Source organism: Lissotriton helveticus, chromosome 6 (genome assembly GCF_964261635.1).
Source record: "Lissotriton helveticus chromosome 6, aLisHel1.1, whole genome shotgun sequence".
In the NCBI taxonomy this organism is placed as follows: domain Eukaryota; kingdom Metazoa; phylum Chordata; class Amphibia; order Caudata; family Salamandridae; genus Lissotriton; species Lissotriton helveticus.
Window position 1 is genome coordinate 676,752,156 of NC_136067.1, and position 21,088 is coordinate 676,773,243.

At 43.9% G+C, this 21,088-nt stretch overlaps 1 protein-coding gene across 2 annotated transcripts in view; it reads left to right on the top strand.

The window, feature by feature from the left end:
* DOP1A (DOP1 leucine zipper like protein A) overlaps positions 1-21,088 on the top strand; it is a 1,012,538-nt gene that overhangs the window by 831,656 nt on the left and 159,794 nt on the right. For both annotated transcript variants that reach the window (XM_078648131.1, XM_078648132.1), the window contains 2 exons: positions 1,539-1,688; positions 1,834-1,895. In XM_078648131.1, the coding sequence (XP_078504257.1) occupies positions 1,539-1,688; positions 1,834-1,895 (212 nt within the window). The remainder of the gene's footprint in view (positions 1-1,538; positions 1,689-1,833; positions 1,896-21,088) is intronic.

A 21,088-nucleotide genomic window follows, 5' to 3' on the forward strand; every position in this document is an offset into this window, starting at 1 on the left:
AGATATGCAGCTGCAATTCTTGCTGCATTACTTGTATATAGCAAGAAATATGGCCAAAGAAATGGAAGTTTATTTAGCTACTATTTTGTTATTATACCTAGAGAATACTGTTTAAATGGCCGAACACTATAGAAGTTTACTCAGTGGTTGGTTCAGAGAGATGATTCTCAGGACAGCATCCCCACAGTATACTGTTTAGGTTAAGAACCTGGGTGGTCCTTATTATCCATTGCACTTGATACCCTTTTGAAAACTCACTAGTTGTGTTCATATGGAGCTAGTAAATGATCCTCCTGTAGGAACACTGTGGGATCTAGGATGTAAAAAGTCTGCACTATAAATATGTTCATATCGTAAATCTATTCTGATATATGCGGAGGTGGCAGTGTCTAATACTTTGTGGCTTGTTTGTATATCTGTTCTAAGAAAACAATGTAAATTGTAAAAAAAAAAAAAAGATAATTATTAGAAAAGCTGATATAAAGGTAGAGTAATCGCAGTGCCATGCAAGGGATACTGTGTACCGAATTATGACGTATTGTGGCTGGGCAAAATCTACATCTGAGAATTGCGTTTTCGATACTACAACACTGAAGAAGTTGTAGATCAGGAGATGTAACCTTTGAACTTTGCCAGTGTACAGTACATTTGTGTCACTCTTCCTGTGTTATCCCTTTCCTTCTTTTCCTAACTCGTACATTAATACTCAGGAGTTAGGCTGGTTCTTTGGAGAAAAACACTGGGGTCAATCTTCTATGTAGTGTTGAGTAGGGTTTGTAGGCGTTTCTAAGGTTATTCAAGCACAATTTGGTGTATCCCGCTGCTTTTTCCAAGGAATGTAATGCGATATTTATTGATTCTTAATTAACCCTTCTACCAGAAGTTGTATTGATAGTTAACAACGCTGAGCTATGACATCAGTAAATATAATCAAACAAGCGATTATTGTACATTTTAACCTTTATGTGGGCTGAGAAGCAAAACAAACTTTTTAGTTTGAGTATTTATAATATTTACACTTTTTTTTTACGATGACACTGTGACTCTATGGCAGGTGTCAATAAGTCTTGTTTACTTAATCTGTTAGGTGAGCTTTAAGGGTCCTTTAAAAATAGAAGAGATGCTATGGCACTTAGCTAAGCAGGAAGGCATTCCCTATCAACCCTAAAGACCTGCATCTTATGGAAGCGCAGGAGGGATCTGGGACAGAGAAGAGAGTCGGTGAGGTTACCCTAGGTTGCTTAGTGGAGCGTGTTGGTTGAGTTGGATGAGATACAGAGTAAAAGTGTTGTGTAAAGTTATTAAAACAAGGCTGAGGAGTTTGGATTGGGCTCTGTGTTCGTTTGAAAGTCACATAGGCTTGGTGTTTACAAAGGAAGGTGTGATCATATCAATTAGTTATGTGTGATATGCTTCCACCATACTGCATATATATTAAACCATGTTGTGTACTGCTCCACCTCTTACGTATAAAATGCTAAAACTTATTTTATGGTAATAGCTGTGATACTAATCGCATGTTGTGGTGTTTTTCTTAGTGCACATAATGCTCCCAGCTATCGAGCATGTGTCCAGTTATTGAGTAGTCTCAGTGGCTATCAGTATACAAGAAGAACATGGAAAAAGGAAGCATTTGATCTCTTCATGGATTCCAATTTCTTCCAAATGGATGCTTCTTGTGTTAGTCAGTAAGGCTTATTTTTGTTATAACTACTTTATAAGTAAAATTGGAATATGTTTTGCTCAATACTGAGGAGCACATTCTTTGGGAACATTTTTACATGCCTCAAATATACATCACGTTAATAAAGTAAAAACCCTTCTGTCCTTCAGCTGGAGAGCCATTATGGACCACCTGATGACACATGACAAAACCACTTTCCGAGACTTGATGAGTAAGTACTTGATTCTGACTCTGTTTAAGTACATTTCCATAGACAGTTAATAAAACATGTTCACAGTTTTGACACTTCGTTTGTGTTCATCGTAATTTTCTCTTGAAAAGTTAATTTTTCAAAACAATGTTTTGGGATGGCTGTTTGTTGTATGCGATATTGCCCAATATGAAGTAGCTGTCAGTAGAAAAGAAGCCAATTTAATAACAGACAAAAAAATCACAATTTCTCGAAAAGGGGCAAGAAACCTTTCCCAAACCTTTTTCTGAAAGCTGAAAAGAAGGGGAATGTGGCAATAAAACGGGCACTGCTCATTTAAGTAAGGACAGCCCACCAATATGCCATCATGCCCTGCCAGTGGCAGTTAGGTTTGTTATTTTTGCCAACACGTGGGGACTTGATTGTTGGAAAAGTGAGATAATTCTTTTTTGGCTTTTTCTGTATGGAAACCTTTCTAAAACATTAAAAAACAACTTCACTTAACGTCTTGAGGAACAAAAGTATATTCTCTCTGTTTTCTGAAGAAAATTTTTTATATTTGACTTCAAACAACGCCCTCAAGTTTTGGAATGTGTTATGAGTATGTGAGGATAAAAGTCTCAAACATATCTTCATGATGTCATATGGTTTGCCTTCTCAGTTAATATAGTACACAAACCTGTCCTTTCTGTCACAAAGTGGACTTTAAAAGACAGGAAGGGAGAAAATACAGTCTCATGGCTTGTAGTAGAACCAGCGAGGGTGTCAGGAATCAGCAACTGGCGGATATCAGGGCCAGGAAGGATGCTCCCACTGCTGCAGCTCGCTCCACCCTTTCACGGACCCTTAAAAAGAGCGATCCAAGGAAAGGCATCAACATGAAAAATACATGCTCTCGTGGTCTATGCTGAGATCCATGACGTCAGGAGTAGGTCAATTTACGATATGAGGGCAGGTTCACCGTCATTCAGTGTCGAAGGTAGCAGGGAAATCAACATCGAGGACGGCCAGAAAGCTAAGATGTAAGTCAGGAGAAAAGTGTGCATCGAAGACAGCTTGGACATCAGCGAGACATTCAACATCACGACAGAGCGTCAAGCAGGTCATATCACCTCTGCAAAATAGACTTGCAAAGGCGTGTACAGCATATATGGGAATTTGACTATTATAGTATTTACTCTCCAAAGCTTCTGCCTTAGCCTACAGTGAGCTTCAGTTCGAATAATCATCTGAACCCCAATATTTGATCACCTCAAATTTTGCCTATTCAGTTTCGACTCCAAATCTTCATTTGATTTTACAGTAAGAGAATACACTCCTCTCCCCAAAAATCTCATACCTTAGCAGAGAAAGAAAAAAAACTATAATTTCAGAAACATTAATAACTGAGTTATAGGTCCGAAATAAGGGGAAACAATAGATGTATTACAGAATCGTTAACTGTGTGGTGCAGAAGAAAATTTAAGAATCCCCACGAAGGCTCGATTATAGAAATACAAAGTCATAAGCTCACATAAATCTCCTAGTTAAACAGAATTATAGTAAAACCCCAAGAGTCAACTGAGCCGAAAGCCCAAGAGCCAACTTAATAGATTCAAGAGCAAAAAACAAAAAAAACAACAGTTTTTCAATATCCAGGAGGTTTTATACAAAATTATAAAAAGATAGAGTTTGCAAATTCAGCATGGTACAGTCTTGGTTAAGGTTGCATTAGTAAATCAGGAATGACAACGTATTATTTTAAATTCTAAACATTAACCCATGTCTTAAAGTAAGAGAAATCTTCCATTCTCTCCTCTGCAACTGCACTCCGAAGATGTACAACACAAAATGAAACATTTTCCCAAATATGGTTCATAGAATTAATACACTTCCAGCAGAACTTCCAACGGATACGTTGGGTATACGATGGAAGCCTCATCCACTGTACACACTGCCTAACACATTGGTTTATTCTCACATCTTTGACGTAATTCACTTGATGCTCCGCAGGAACAATGGGAGAAGTGACTTGCTGTGGGACACTGATTGGAAGGGGTTGATGAGCAGGAGCAAAATGAGCAGCAAACCTCAGAACTGCATTTATATCAGTAAAATAATGCTTCACACAAAAATGTGGCATAACTTCCTTACAATTTTATTTACACTTTCAAGTGTTTTGGGAAGTTCCTTTTAAATGCAATCTCATTGGTTCATTATTTATGACTATGCAGTATTAAAATAATTAATATTCAAAAATAATGTTCTCATGTTTTTGCACATTAATACATTTTTGAAAACATCTTTTACAAGAATATTCCCAAACCTTAACTGAGTTACCTCAAGGTTGATTCTCGCAGATCAACAACAGTAAAACGTTTGGTCTGAGGGGCTTGAAAGCTCACCATTCCAGTCTAGACATTCCATTATGTCTGTTATAACCGAGACTCTTCAGTGTTGTCAAAGGGAAACAAAAACTTGCAGAAAAAAGGAAGATTGTCAGGATTTTTTCCAAAAGAGAATGTTGGTCTCCAATCAGGTGACCAGTGCGGCTGAGGGCTCATCTGATCTAGCTGCTCATGAATATTGTCAGAGACTAGCTTTGCGTTGTTCTTCATGGCTCTGCCTTACCAGATTGGAACAGACGATCAGCAGAGAATGTTTATTTTCCCTGTCTTTGATGACACTCTTTTTGTGTACTATGGATATCGAAATGCAGCCCATGAAGACAATGCTAAAACCTTTAATGCAGTGGGTTTAGAATCATTGGTTTTTTGCAACAGTGGGTTCAAACCTCTCAAGATTCCCAGCAATACTAGCAGCACCGACATCATCCAAAGGAGCCCTACCAACCTTCAAAGACTTAAAAGTGGTGACGTAGCCATCAAGCAGTGCAACTGCTGAGCAGTGACTCCTCCCTTCCACCTCTTCTGTTGCCACACTGGTAGGAGGGAGCATTAGTAGTCTTGTGGGAGGGTGAAAATACAACAGGTGACAGGTGATCATCTCCTCCTGCCATTTCACTTTAAAAGTCTAGTTAGAATCATTGAGATTTACTTCAGCTGCACAGTAGATGTGGAAATAGTTCCACAAACCCAAAAAGGAACTCTGATATATTTCTAGTCCGAAAAAGACCCCAAGAAGATTTCAGACTTATTCTCGATCAAAGAGATGATTTCCCTTCTACCTATGCATGCCTCTTGTACTGCCCTTGAACCTCTGTCCCCCTGCCCTACAGCACCTCTCTCTTATATTGATCTCGAAACTCTCCAGAGCGGCCACACTAACTCAGAGCATCCATATCTCCATTCTGAACCTAATCAACCTCCTTCACCTTGCTGAACTCTCCCTTGCTAACCTTAATCTCCTGTTGATATTCACCCCCCATGTCACAGAGCCTCCCAAGCACTCACTACCGCTATCTTTGAGACACTATCGCCCGCGCAAGCAACCATGCCACCTTTCAGAGGAGTAATCCCGAGCTCTCGCCCTCTCTTACAACTCTACTACTGCCACCTCAATTCCACTAGACCTCTTGGAAAACGAAATCCTAGCCATCCTCCAAGACCACAACTTTGTCCAAGCCATCCCTTGTCCACTAGATGCGAGTTCCGAACATGCCATCAGCACGGTCACCATCAACCCCAACAGGTCAGCTACCCACCATAACAGAAGTGTGAGTAAAAGCAACCTTGCGCCTGTACTCTTGTCCGCACAGACCCCTGACACTCCCCCGACCCCCCATCTGGTCTCTTAATCAACTGCCGATTAGCAGTTAAGCATACCACCCATATTGCTGATCTCATCCTGAACAAAGATTTAGACCTAGCAATACTAACTGAATCATGGCTCAAGGAATACTCATCTCCTTGCCTGGACCTATTAGTCCCTCCCAACTACAATATTGCTAGACTGGACAGACAATCCAGCAGGAAAGAAGGTGGCATTGCCTGCATCTACCGATCTAACCTCCTTGTCATGGAACTCAAGGCAGACACCACTGACTCCTTCGAATACCTCGCCCTCTCCATTTGCAGCAACTCAAAACAACTGTGCAATTTGCACATCTTTTACCACCCTCCAGGTTTGAACGACTCTTTCACTGATCACCTCTTGTAAATCATCACAACTAAGATTTCCTCCAACGCTAAAGAGATTTTCCTTGATGATTTCAACCTGCACTGGAACTATCCTAAGGATCCTTACGTCAACGCCATCAAAGACCTCCTAACCGATCAAGCCCTGACTCAAGCCTGCTCACTGCCAACTCACTCAAAAGGGGAAACCTTGGACTTGATCATCTCTAAGGGAGGATCAGTCAAGCTTATCTCCACAACCGGTGATTCCCAAACGCTGGATCAGAGACACCAAGAATCTTGACCACAGGAAACTGGAGGCTCGCTGTAAATCTGACCTCCAATCCCCCCTCACATATAACTAGGGTCAGTGACCTCAATGATCATTACTCAGCGACTATATTGAACATTCTGGATAACCTTGCCCCACTAAACCTAAAAAGAACACAAATCAAAGACTGAAACCCCTGGTTCACTGGATCCCTCAACATGGAGAGGAGATCCATCCGGCAATCTGAATGAATTTGGAGACAGCACCCCTCTGCTGCGCATCTAAAACTTCTCTACCAGGCGAGAAACACCTACAACAAGAACATCCTTAATTCAAAAAAAGAATACTTCTGATCGGAACTGGGGAATGCCAAGAATAGACCGGCAAGCTCTTTGAACTGGTCAAACACCAATCAAATAAACTGGCTAAACACAGAAAGAATCTCCTAAGTCTCTAATATCATCTGAGGAATTCTCCTCTTTCTTCGCTGATAAAATCACAGCCTTAGGAAATGAACTTGGTGCCGCTACATATTCTCCACCCCTTCCTGACCTGCCCCCTCTTTCCGCGCTACCCCCACTGGCCTCACCTAAAATTCAAGCACGCTGGACTGACTTCAATTACTATGACGAAGACTCCGTCTCTAAAATCCTTTCTACCTTAAACCTGAATAATCACTTTAATGACCCGCTACCATCCAACTGCCTCGCTGCTGTCACCCAATCCATTGTTCCGAGCTGGACAGCAATAATCAACGCCTCTCTACAGCAGGGATCTGACTCTCTGAAAGCCGGCCAAGTCCTACCCATTTAAAAAAAAAAACATCGCTGGATCCAGCCTCTCCTGACAACTTCAGACCTCTCTCCAATATCCCTCTGTTAGCCAAAGTGTTAGAGAAGTGTACAACAGCAACTAAGTCAACACATCCACAACTTCCACCTACTCGATGACTTCCAATCTAGATTCAGACTGGGGCACAGCACTGAAACTACCATGCTCCACATCGTGGATGATGCCCTCCAAGCCCTAGACCAAGGCACAACCTGCCTTCTAACCCTCCCAGATCTATCCTCGGCCTTCGATACGGTCAACCATGGAAAACTGGCTTTGGATGGCTCTGTTTTAGAATTGTTTAGATCCTTCCTCCACAACCGATCAGAGATTTCTAATTAACCGCAACCTATCTGTCCCTCAAGGATCAACCCTGTCCCCCACCCTCTTTAATCTTTACTTAGGGCCGCTTACTGAAGTACTTTGCACAGCTAACATCTCCTACCCTATGTACCCGGGCGACACCCAAATATACATAAAAGTGTCATCACTCGAGGAGATCCTCTCCCTGAATGAGGCATTGAAACTGACCATCCAATGGCTCGCCTCTAACCAACTCAAACTCAACGGAATGAAAAACGAATTTCTCCTAATCTCCCCTACAAAGGCCAACCCAGGGATTCAGATGTGGATCAAGGCCATCACAGCCTTAAACTGCCCACCGACCATCGTGGACTCGGCCAAATCTCTGGGAATAATCCTCGAATGCAACCTGAACATGCGTGACCACATCAACTCGATGGCTAAATCAGCCAGGTTCCACCTGAGCTATCTAAGGAAGCTGAAATCCTTAATCGATGCTCCCGACCTAAAAATTACAGTCCAAGCACTAGTCATCTCTAGGCTGGAATATGGCTGTTCCACCCTCTCGGGGTTACCCAAGATCTCCCTGGCACCTTTAAAAGCCAGCCTCAACGCGGCCGCCAGACTACTTACTGGCACTAGGAAATTCGACCACATCTCTCCACATCTGAAAGCTTTCAAAGGCTCCCCCCCTCGAGGCCAGAATACAGCTGAAACTGGCATGCATTACACACAAGGCTCTATACGCAATCTCCCCTGCTTATCTTGCACAGAAACTAGTGGTATCTGGAGGAAGCTGGAACTCCCAGTCGGCCAGAGACCTCTTGCTCCAACTGCCTGTTTTCGGGTTAAAAGAGCCTACAATCGGGCTTTCTCCGGGGCCGCACCAATAATTTGGAACTCCATCAGAAGAATCCCTTCTCTGGCACGCTTCAAAAAGGAGGTCATAACTTTCCTCATGGGTACATTCCTCACCTAATCTCTGCCTTCAACCACCACAGTGGGCCTGACCAATCGAAGACTATCGCCTTTTCCTCAGATCACCTACTCACTCCACCAAGAAATTGTGGGGTTCTTTACTGATTAACTGTAATTGTAGCCATACACACGAGTCCCTCTATTCCCCTATGTGTCCAGCATCCCTGCCCCTCTCCAATTGTTTTGTTTTCTTCTGTATTTCTAAGCCTTTTTTGTTCACTTCTGTAAACCTTGTAAAGCGCTCTGATACCCTCACGGGTCAGGTTTGTTCTCTATAAACCACTAAAATTAATAAATACATTAAAGAAAGATATGTTTTGGATATTGCCTTCCATCAGAGGATTGAATGTATTTTATAGGCCACAAGGGTGCTTATTTCCATGTTTCCAGTGTGCAGAAACATCTCATATTCCTTAAGTATATGTTAGGCTATGTGTATTGTTAATACAGAGGCCATCCTTCCTGCATTAACTCTATTCCAAGTACATTCTCATTGTGCATGGCTGTATTTGCTGATCTTCTCAGGAAGATGAAAATGTTCTATATCCATTTTCCCCCTTGCCATAAAAGGAAGTCATTGCAGATAATGGGTATACCCCAGAGGCAACAATGGGACCTGGGTAAATATCAGTACAAAAGAGGGTGGACCCAGTGGAAAAACAATTATTTATACAAAACATTAATTGATTTACAAAAAGTTGCTTGTTGAATATTATTTAATCATATTGAACACACTGATATGTTCAAAACACGGCACATATCCTGAATTTATACAAAAAGTGCCCCAAAAGCGGGAAGGGGGGGGGGGGAGTTTGCTTGTGTGAAAGTGAGGGTTTCATGTGTAAACTGAAGGGTAGTGACAATATAAACATCCACAGTGTTATATACAAAGCCTGTGACAAATGGCTAAAAACACATATATACAACCATTATGACACCGTGATAAAGCACTGTTGTCCACATTGGCAACAAATAGGAGATTTTTGAAGTTTTGACCCAGGGAGAATGTAGGGTACCCTTGATCCTTACCAAGGGGTCTTCCTCAGGACTGGTGGGCACCTACGAAATAATAGAAAATTACCCTTAAAATCTTATAGAAAGTAAAGATGTACGAGGCATCAAATTGCAAGGGATATAGAAATTACCGCTGTACAACCGTGTCTGTGGTGCTCAAATGTTCACTGTGGGCCCATAGGCACCTGTGGCAGAGAGGGAAACTGGATGGCAATCTTAAACAAAGGTTTGCGTGCCATCAGTAAATTCGACTGAGCCTTTATCGGCTTCAAAAACTTTTTTATCAATTTACATGTACGCATCACGTTACATCTCCAAGGGGTCAGAACTGCACAGAACTGAAAGCACACGACCTGCGAGGCTGCCGGCGACCCAAAAGAAGATGGTGTCTCAATTGCACTGAATGCAGCATTAATGCGAGAGGGTCGAGGCAACCATGTTGTGGAGCAAGTCGAGCCACCGAGCAATCGAGCGGCAACGAAGGCAAGCGGCGAAGTGGTGAAGTGTAGCAAACCTCAGAGAGCCGCAAGGAACCTAGGGGAGCCTGAGGAGCCCAAGTCCGAGCCTAAGCGGAGTTGCGGCATCAGCAGTGGCACCCGACGCTGGTAACCCGGCACATGGCCGGCGGCGGTGAGCAGCGGCAAGAGGTGGAGGCGGGCTGAAAGGTGGTGAGAGGCGAGAGAGCGTAGCTTCACGGCCCACGGGCGGAGAGAGGCGAGAGAGCGCAGCTTCACGGCCCACACCCTGGCCCACAGCTCCACACCACCCCACCCTGCCTGAACCACCGCACCGCCTTACCGCCGACAGCAGGACTCTGCGGGACCCGGGGATAGGTTCACTCAGCAGGTCTACCCCTCGGTTCACTCCTGCCCTCTGATCTGCATCTCTGCGCTACCATCCAGCTCCTTCTGCTTCAGTGCCTCATCAAAAGCTGCTCCGCCCCCATTCATCGCAGGTCACAGCCAGTTTCTACTCCCCTTGCTGAGCACTGTTGGTCAGTGGAAGTGGAAGAGTCACGCACCGCCGCAGCTGCTGCCCCCATCGCTCCTGCTGCTGCCACTGCCCTGCGGTCTGCGGGCTGTCCGGCGGGCCATCCAGGCCATCCGGGTTGTCCAAGCTCCGGAGGAGCGGCAGGCTACGAGGAGGCGCGCCCCCGGGTGCTGAATCCAGGCGGCTGAATCCAGTCGGAAAGCAGGCAGCAAGACGTGCATGTGAGCGCCCTGCATCTCCAGACAGGAGAGTGGCTAGCAGCCGATATTCCAGCCAGCACTCCAGCTTCTCGGCTCAACGGCCCTCGGCTCCCGGCCCCTGGCTCTAACTTCGGTTAACTCCGAACAACCCCCGACTATCTGGTAAACTGTGCAGGACTCGAACCGAGGTCCCGAAAGGAAAAAGCAAGGCCTAGCAAGGCTCGACCAACAGACTTGCATGATCAATCCAAGGTGGGTCTGTCAACTAAACAAAATCCACACTGCTTCATTGCCCCATTGCTTCAACCCTGAAACACACAAATCCTCAAAACAGTAACTTCAACCAAATCAGCCAAAATCAAAACCTAGTCGCCGCTGCTCCAAAAGGTAGCCACAAACGCTAACAAAGACTTCACAACACCAAAAGAAAGAAAAAAAAAGGCAATCCTCCAAAGCCAAGCAAAATCAACTAAAGCAGCGCCAATTGTGAGTAAGACCCGACACCAACCTCCAATAACCAACTCAAACCGACGGCTTCGTCATCAGCATCGCTGCCAACCTACTGCCAACTAAGAGCCGAACAGGCCCAGCGTTGCAACACATCCTCAACGATTAGGAAACCATGAGGAAAAAAGCAGCAAAGGACGAAACACCCGAAATCCGCCGATCAAACCAGCCTAACCCACCGTAGAAGGTACCAAGCCAACAATGAGGTCTGGCAAGCAGAGGCGAGCCATAACATCCACCACCACCACCAATACCAGGAAAAAGAAGAGTAAGAACCCCAAGGTACGAAACGAGCCGACCGACAGCGATTCTCAAACTCCAATCACCCCGACTGGAAGGGAAAAGGCCGCTCGTAAGGCTCTCTCAACACCAGGAACGCCAGGAATTCTGCTAGTAGACCTCAATCTAGACCCAAGAGAGGTAGGAACAATAACTACTCAGAAGCAATCTGCGCCCCAGGGGAAAAAACAATTCCAACCTAAAATTTACTCTAAATTATCCTTTATCAAAAACGCAGGAGCATTACTCCACCTTAACTCCAACAACCAACTGAATCTCCCTTCTCCGTTAAACCCCCAGCACCAGAAAACGGCCGAGTTCTACCAGCCCCTCCAGATCCTGGTTTGTCTATTCATTCAACAAAATCGGGGGAGAGAAGACACAGCCCCACAAATATGCTGAACAATCCAAATACAGGGGCTCTAAAAGAAGAAACGGGACCATCAGCAGCAACCGTACCCCCCCTAATCAACCATGAAAAAGCAACAGGGGGTGCCCCGGAACAGACCCCGTCCTGTTACGAAACCACGCTTTTAGCAGCCTCCCTGTCTCTCCAAGAAGAAGAAACGGAATTATCAACGGGACCATCTAGGATCCCCCTAGAGCCTGAAATCATAGTACTGGCTCGCCAGTCATTAAGCCTCCCTCCAGTTACAGTACTCCCCGCTTTTTCTACCCCAGTGCCAGAGGTATTCCATTTTAAAGGCCTCACGACTTCTCTATCTGAAGATAAAATTGACACAAAATTACCCAGAGAGACATCTGTCCTACAACATCGCACTGCTCTGGCCCACGTTACTTGCTATAGGTGCACCACCTGAAATCATCCACCTTCTGGCCAGAATGTACAGTAATCTTTCTAGTAAGGTTAGATTTGGAACAGACGGTGAATGTACCCCCTATTTTAAAATTGGCAGAGGGATCCGACAAGGGTGCGTGCTTGCCCCCCTTTTATTCTCCCTTTTTATAAATCAGGTTGACCAATTTTTACAAGAATCTTGTGCTGATGCCCCCTCTATCAATGGAAGGCAAATACCCGTCCTTTTATACGCGGACGACGCGGTCCTGATTTCCAGGACCGCGAACGGGCTGCAAAAATTAATTAACGAGTTCCACACTTTTATTCAGGGCAGAAAGCTCAAAATTAACAAGGGTAAGACAATGACTATGACCGGCGGAAAGAAAACGAAGAAAAACAAGTCATTCTTCCTTGATGGGGAGAAGCTTGAGGCTGTTCAACATTTTTGCTATTTAGGCATTATTTTCTCTGGGGACGGGAGATGGGTGAATGAGCAATCCTGTGCTAGTCTGAAAATGACTAGAAATGTAAACTGCATCTTCAGATTTGCCTCTAAATTAGGGGGTCGTAGAATCCGAGAAATGATCTCAATCTACAATTCAAGATGTATGTCCTCTGTCCTGTATGGAGCAGGGATATGGGGGTATAATCCTCAGATTGCGCTGTCCATCCAGCAGGAGGAAAACAAGTATCTGAAACGTTTATTATGCCTCCCCGTTTCGGCTTCAAACGAGATTACTCACAGAGAGGTAGACATAAATTATGTTACAGATCTGATTGCTTTGCGTCCCCTGTCCCTATGGCGGTCCATATGGGCCAAAGAAGAAACCAGGTTTACCCAGGAAGTAATTATTGATTGCATTAAACTCGACCAACACTCGAAAATCCCCTGGTTAAAGCACATCCATTCCTGGTATAAGACCCTTCTAGGTCAGGACATTTTTAAAGATACATTAACTGAATCAATTTTAACAAAACGTGACCTTAAATCCATTTACTTGGATCATGTAAAAGGGACCAGAATGAAGGTGTATGCAATACAAAGCACTTTTAAATTGTATATGGAATACAATCTTAGCACAGGTCTCCCCCCTTATCTTACATTTGTTAGCATTAATTCCCATCGGTTTGTTTTAGCTCGCCTGAGGCTGGGAATAGTCCACCATCTGGTGGCCTTCCCAACTGTAAAAAAGCCCGGGACATGTCTGTGTCCATGTGATGGGAAATCTAAGCAGAGCATCTGCCACTTTTTACTTTTTTGTAATTTTTACGCTGGTTTTAGAAAGTTTTACTTGAAGCATTTGTTTTTAGAACATAACATGTGTAATACCAGAGCTGCTATGCAACTGCTATTCGATCTGGCCTCCCCCGATGTGGCTATTTATATCCTAAAATGTATCAGGCACAGGAAATCAATTATCATATGATTTTTTCCCCCCTGTTTACCCCCGCTTATCCTTGGCTGCTACACTTTATGTTACGAATGTGTCTTTATCCGTAACTTATCGTTTGATTACAATGTTGTATGTGTATTTATTTCATATGCACTTTATATTTATTCTGCATATTTGCACCTGCTGAAAGTTGCTTATGGTAACGACCGTCTTTCGGTTTTGCATTTTTGCACTGGCGTTTTGCACAAATTCTTATGCAAACAAATTGCTGCTAAAATGTCAAAATGACAAAACAGATGTTGCACCTTATCCCCAACTTTGCATATTTGCACATGCCAATAGCACTTTATACACATAATAGGTCTTCCTGATTTTGCACTTTACATTGGCAACTCTTTGCTTTTTTTGCACTATTCCTTTACAACAATTGTTGCCAAAAATGTATATAGAGATCAAACCTAACTTTGTACTCAAATGATACACCTTACTGATGTAAATGAGACTGGCATGGATATTGACGTAATTTTATTTTTGTTTCATTATGGAACTTACATAAATGATTTGAAACTGTTTTTTTTTATGTATGTTGCTACATGGTTGTACTTGTACAAACCGAATAAAGCATTTTGAAACTTAGAACTCTAATCTCCTATTTGATTCGTGGTCAGGCAGAGGGTGGAAAGAATGAGAGGAAACAGTAGGAGGAGGTATGGGTGATGTAGTGGGCGCAAATGTCACATGAAAAGAGAATAAAACATAGCTTATCAAAAAGACCATTACGCTGAATAGCATAAAAATACACACTATTATAAAACTTTTCTTCGTCATCGTGTTAAAAAGTCTCTGCTTAAAGTTCATTTGTTTGGCAGGCCTCTCCACATCAGGAAACTCCATCCTCTCTAAGGTGCTGCCCGCGGTGGTAGGTTGCCTCTGCTAAAGGATGCTTCCGTCAGTCTAGGGCAACTCCCTTGGACCAACCAGAACCAGCGACCTAACGTCGTCAGCTGCACCCAAAAGTCTTTAATCAACCGCGACCCTAGCAGCGGAACCCGGATGGCGGTTCGAAAAAACAAAAATAAGCAAGTTACCTAGATGGGAGATCTGCACTTTCAAAAATAGGATTTGGGGGAAAAAACACATTTTTTTATTAGTCCACAGGTTTTTCTCTCGGATCATAAAAGAAATCACTTTTACTTTAGTCTGTTTTTCTTGGTCGCAAATTGTAGCGTCTTTTCCCGGGTACTGTCTGGTCCAGAAATAGTAGCTCAGGTTCCACAGAGTTCAATTGTTCTGGTGGTGGCACAGTTTCTTGAAAAATTTTCTCACTTTCACAATCAGGGTTAGCTTTTTTTACACGTTCATCAGTTGTGCGCTCTGAGTCAGTGCCTCCTTTCTGGACCCATTGGTCATGTGGCAGAGGGAAGGGTATCTTCTTACAATGGATCCCGTGGACCCAATTGGCCTTCCCCTCCACCCTAACAGCCGACCTTGTAGACAGGAGGACGAGGTGAGGCCCGGTCCATCTGGGCTGGTCGTTTCTTGTTCTTGGAAAGTTGCGGACTAGGACCCATGAACCGGGTTCAATGGAGTGACCCGGAGTCTCAGAGACCGGAGGCAAGGTGTTGTGGACCTGTTGATATAAAACACGCAATTTAGCCGTCAATTCATACAAATAGTCAAGCAAAATAGGGTGTTGCAGCTCGCTAAACTTAGTGGGCCTAGGCACTCCCCATATGTTGGCTGGCCGACCAAAGATTATTTCATAGGGGCTGAGTTTCACTCGCGAATGCACAGTCATTCTGGTGGATAGGAGTGCTAAGGGTAAAGCGTCAGGCCATTTAAGACCTGTGCTCGCTTGGATTTTGGCCAATTTAAGTTTAAGCGTGCCATTGTAACATTCCACTAATCCAGCTGATTGGGGGTGATTTGCAGCGTGGAACTTCTGCCTAATGCCTAGCCCTTCACACACTCTTTTCATCACACGACCCACAAATTCACTTCCGTTGTCAGACCAGACCACTCTCGGCATTCCAAACCTGGGGAAGAACTCTTTTACAAGGGCTTTCGCTGTGGACAAGGCAGTATTGTCTTTTAGGGGATAGGCTTCTACCCATCTTGAGAAGGCACAAACAACCACGAGCACGTATTTTAAGTTGTTGCACCTCTCCATGTGTATGAAATCTAGCTGCAAAACCTCCAACGGATACGTAGGAGGTGCAAAATGACCAGCTGGAGTTGGGGTTCTCCTACCAGGATTGTGTTTCAGACATACCATGCAATTCTTGACTACGTTCTCTGCACACTTGGGAATCCCTGAATTCTTCCATACTGGGGCCAACAACTCGCAAATCCCTTTTGCGCTGATATGGGCCATTCCATGAGCCATTGTAACCACTGCAGGCACATATGCATCGGGTAACAACCATCTCTGTTGCTCTGTCAATTCAATCCAACAACCATTTGCATCCATTCTCCATATACTTTCTCTCCACATGCTTAACTCTTTCTCCGTGGCCTCAGCTTGGATGGACTTCACACTTTCTATCGTGTCTTCACATATTCCAACATCACTAGTCCATCTTTCTGGGCTCGCAACATACATTCGGCTCATCACATTCTTTGCAGTTTCCTTAGCGGTTTCATCAGCAAAGGCATTTCCACGACCAACATCATCAGTCACCTTCTTGTGTGCACTACATTTCACAATCGCTATTTGCAGGGGCAACGTCAGTGATTCAAGAAGCTCATTCACCAACTGACCATGCTGAATCTTAGCTCCATGCGAAGTCAGGAACCCACGTTCTCTCCACAATCGTCCAAAACTGTGAGCCACTCCAAAAGCATACTGGCTGTCGGTATAGACAGTCACTTTCATTCCTTTAGACAACACACATGCTCTCGTCAGTGCAACGAGTTCTGCTGCTTGAGCTGAACCATGTGGTATTCGCGCAGTTTCAATGACTGTGTGCAAAGTTGTGACAGCATATGCTGTAGTCACGTTACCATTTGGGAGCTTAAAGCATGAACCATCCACCCATAATGTACCATCACATTCAGCAAGAGGAGTGTCGAACAAATCAACTCTCCCTTTCGTCTCTTCCTCTGTTCTAAGAAAACAATCGTGCTGTTCTAAAGCATCTGATTCCTCTGCAATTGGTAACAATGTGGCTAGGTTCAAGGTACTGCACCTTTTTATGTGCACATGGCTCGCTAGCAGCGTCAATTCGTAACTGGACAGTCGAGCACTAGTTAAGTGCTGTGTCTTGGTCCTATTTAACAATGTGTCTACTGCATGCGGGACCATCACGATTAGTGTATTATTCATTACTAGACCAGCAGACTGTCGAATGGAAACAGCTGCTGCCGCTGTGGCCCTTAAACAACTTGGCAATGCTCGTGCTACCGGATCCAAAGTTGACGAAAAATAGGCGCATGGCCGCTGTCTACCTCCGAATAACTGAGTCAGCACAGACAATGCACAGCCTTCCTTCTCGTGGACATACAATGTGAAAGGCTTACTGTAGTTGGGGGTACCTAACACAGGGGCCGAACATAATGCTGTGCGTAATTCGAGAAAACTTTTCTGACATTCTTCCGACCAAGGAATGGGATTGGGTGTATTTTTACACGTTAATGCCACCAATGGTTTGGCTAATAACGAAAAATTTGGAATCCACTGTCTACAGTACGATGTAATGCCCAAGAAAGCACGTACTTCTCTCTGTGTTCTTGGCACACTCAATTTTGCAATTGCCTGAATTCTTTCTGGGGTCAGTTTCCTTCCCTCCTTCGATAAGAGATGACCTAAGTAGGTCACTTCTTGTCGGCAATATTGAAGCTTGGAAAGTGACACCTTGTGATGCAAATCACATAGATGACGCAATAATGACAACGTGGCCATTTTACAAATGTTCTCAGTATCCGCAGCGATGAGCAAATCGTCCACGTACTGTACGAGAGTGGCACCTTTGGGCAAAACCATTGTGTCAAGCTGACTTTTCAGAGCTTGACTGTATATTGAGGGGCTTTCACAGTAGCCTTGAGGAGCGCGTTTAAAGCGGAAGCTTCGACCTCCTAAACTAAAGGAAAAAATATCCCTGCTTTCCTCAGCAATCGGGATACTGAAGAAAGCATTCTTCAGGTCAATCACCGAAAACCAGGAGGCAGAGGCTGGAATCATAGTCAATAATGTGGTAATGTCGGGGACAACTGGGAATTGTGGCACAACAATTTTATTCACCTCTCTAAGGTCAATCACGAATCTGTACACAGGTGGCTGAGAAGGGTCAGTTCGTTTTAAAACAGGCAGAACAGGACTATTGCAAACATTGCCTCGTGTTTCTTCAATCACATCCTTTTCAATTAATTCGTAAACGATCGCTAGCAAAGCTCTTTCACCCTCATTAGATATTCTGTATTGGGGAATTCGTGGCATTCTGATATTCGACTTCAATGTTACAACATATGGTGGAATTTCTAAAAGACCTACATCATTTGGACCAGTAGCCCAAAGAATATCTGGGAGAATCGACAATTCTGCTGGAAGTGCATTTCTCGACAAATACATGGGAGAAACCACTTTCTTACCTAAAGTAAGTTGTACTCCCGAAGGAGAACAGTACAAAGTTGCATACAATCTTTTTAGCAAATCTAATCCTAGCAAATTTTCACCACAACCTGTTGTCAAAATAAGGGGTGCTTCAAATTCACAAGGACCAACAGAAAGAGATAAAGGGTCAGAAATCGGATTTCTAACTGGGGCGCCAGAAAAAACCTACAGAAACGTTCATTTCGCCAGACAAAGGTGCGCCAGGGAGTTTGGAGTGCATAATAGAACTCTTTGTAGCACCAGTATCCAACAAAAAAGGTTCTGACACACCTGATGTAATCACCTCAACGTAAGGTCCACTCTGATCTACTGGAACTGAAACGACTCCCTCTCTTCGTCTATGGCTGTCCTAGCAATCCTCATTTTCCCACTGCTCATTTTCTGTGTAATACTCATCAACGTAGTATTGAGCTGTCTTGTCAGATACGTTATTTTGCTGATCAACCCTGTTCATAGAGTTTTGTGGTGGAAGGGGACGCGCGTCCTGAGGGGCGTTTCCACGCCCTCTACCTCTAGGCGCTTGCTGACTGCCACGACCTCTTACACCAGAAATTCCATTTGCACGTTGTGGTAGGGCAGGACAGTTATACTTGTAATGACCCTCCTGTTTGCAATATAAACACTGGTTAGGACCTACGCGGGGTTGAGTGTAATCGAATCTTTGCAAGTTTCTCTGATATTGTTGAGGCTGCTGAAAAGTATTCTGGTAGTGATTCTGACCATTATTATTTTGATTACCACCACCACGTGGCGGATAGGCTTGCTGTAGCAAAACCTTCGTTTTGAGTTCTCTAGTTTTCTTTTCTACTTTATCTTTCTCATCTTTGTCTCTATTCTCGTAGTACTGTGCGGTAGCTAATATCTGGGCTGAAGATGAGACTGCCCAAGAACTTTCTGAATCTTTTAATTTCCTACACAATTCTGGAAGCAGATTGTGCACAAATTTATCGACAAACAATCTCTGACAACCTTCTGTGGTCATATCTTGACCGCTGTGGTCAATGAATGTTTCTTCAAATCTGGTGAAGAAATCTGAAACAGTTTCTTCTTTCTTTTGCTTGCATGCAGATAACTTATCCCAATTTACGCGTATTGCAGGCATTATCGTTTTCATGTAATCTACTATTCTACCAGGTAGTTCTGCTATCAGAGGCTCAGGCTTGGCACCACCAACTTCTCGTGCATCTGCAGCAGTAATATTAGCCCACGTGTCACCTAATTCCTGGTCATGATCTACATGACGAATTTTACCCCATAAAGGCTGTGGAACAACGTTCCCAAATAACATATCGATATCGGCCAAATTCATTATACATGACCCAGCAGTTTGCGACAATTCTTTATAGTACCCTGCAGGATTTTTACGCGGATCTGGTAATGTTTGTTTGAGTGCTAAAACTTCAGCTCGCTTCCATGGGACATGTACCCATACACGGTGAAAGTGTGGCAGGACAGGTGGGACAGCGGTCGCGTCACCCTCTCTCCACTGTGTGGGAACTTCTCTCATAGGGTATTGTCGTGCCTTTTTCCTACTAGATGCACTAGATTCCGATGGTAACCCAGAACTGTTTCCCTTACTTCGATTTGATAATAACATTTCAACTGCCTTTTCCACATCGGGACCTACAATCATACCCTCTCCAAACTTAAATCGTACACGACACATCTCTTGTGGGATGCATTCTTGATCATTGTCTTCTAAATCCTCGCCAAGAAAGACACACATCTGTTCGAAAACATATCTCTGTGTCGCTGCTTCCCATTGATGGAAGACTTCCATGACAGACTGTACATCATATTTTGCAGTGTCCATGACCCATTTCCGAGCTAAACTATTCAGGGAATCTCTCTCTTGATAATCAGGCAGTTGACTTCGCAACTGTCTTCTTCCTATGTTAGGGGTCGTAGCAGGCGACCCGAAAAGAGGTAAAAGAAGATTAGTAACAGTGCTGGCCATTTTCTGCCGAATAGAAGGTGAAACTGAAGGAAAAATAGGTGGAAGAACGGGGTGTGATAAGGTAGGGGTAGAGATAGCAGAAGAGGTATCAGGGGAAATAGAGGGGGCACTAGGCAAAGTTGTAGAGGGAGCATTAGGAGACGTAAAAAGTATAGTAGGCAAAATCGTAGAAAACACAGGTGAAACAGAAGTGGTCGGTGGGCCTGGAGGAGGCTGCACCGAAGAAGTAGGAGCCAGCTGAAGAACAGCTGGTGGGTGCTGTGGAAGAGCAGGAGGCGCAGCTTGTGCAACTAAAGGTTGCGGGGGTGCTGTGGCATTCTGCGCATAGGGGGGTGGTAAAGTTAATAATTGCGACATTAATGGGTCTTTTTCACGCTCTTTTGCTGCCTCTTGCTGAAGAGACGGCAAAACTGGATAACACTTATCTATTGCCATTTTACGTTGCCTGTGCAACTGCTCATTTATCTGCTCTTCTTCATTATCTTTAAACTGCACGGCAGCTTGCATTACCGAAAGTCCTCCTTCTCTCTTATTTTTCTTAGCTAATTTAATTTCTTTTTGTTTGGCTTCTTTGCGCCATAAGCGGAAAGAGTCAAACATCGCCGGCCGGGCTTTCTTTTTGAAGAGTTTAACTTCAAGGTTGTCTAAGATTTCAGAATCAAAGCTACCATATTGGGGCCATTTTAAAACACCATCTTTCCTAGTGTATTTAATCCATACTTCGTTGTAAACGATGGGGCCTACCCCATGTTTAACATATAGCTCGTAAGTCGTAGTTCCAACTGGAGGAACCGGACATGAGTCCTCCAATCGGGAGTCCCTATTATTACTACCAAGACAAAACAAATTCCCAAGTCTAAGACTAGGCATCCTCGCTCTCTAGTCTAGTTCCAAAACTTCAAAGGATTTATCGATTACGATATTTCTAGTGAATACACAAGTCCTTCGGTTATGGTGCTTGCAAGTACCAATACAAAACCTTTTGTATCCCAAAGATACCACAAAGTAAGTCCAACTAAGGACTGGG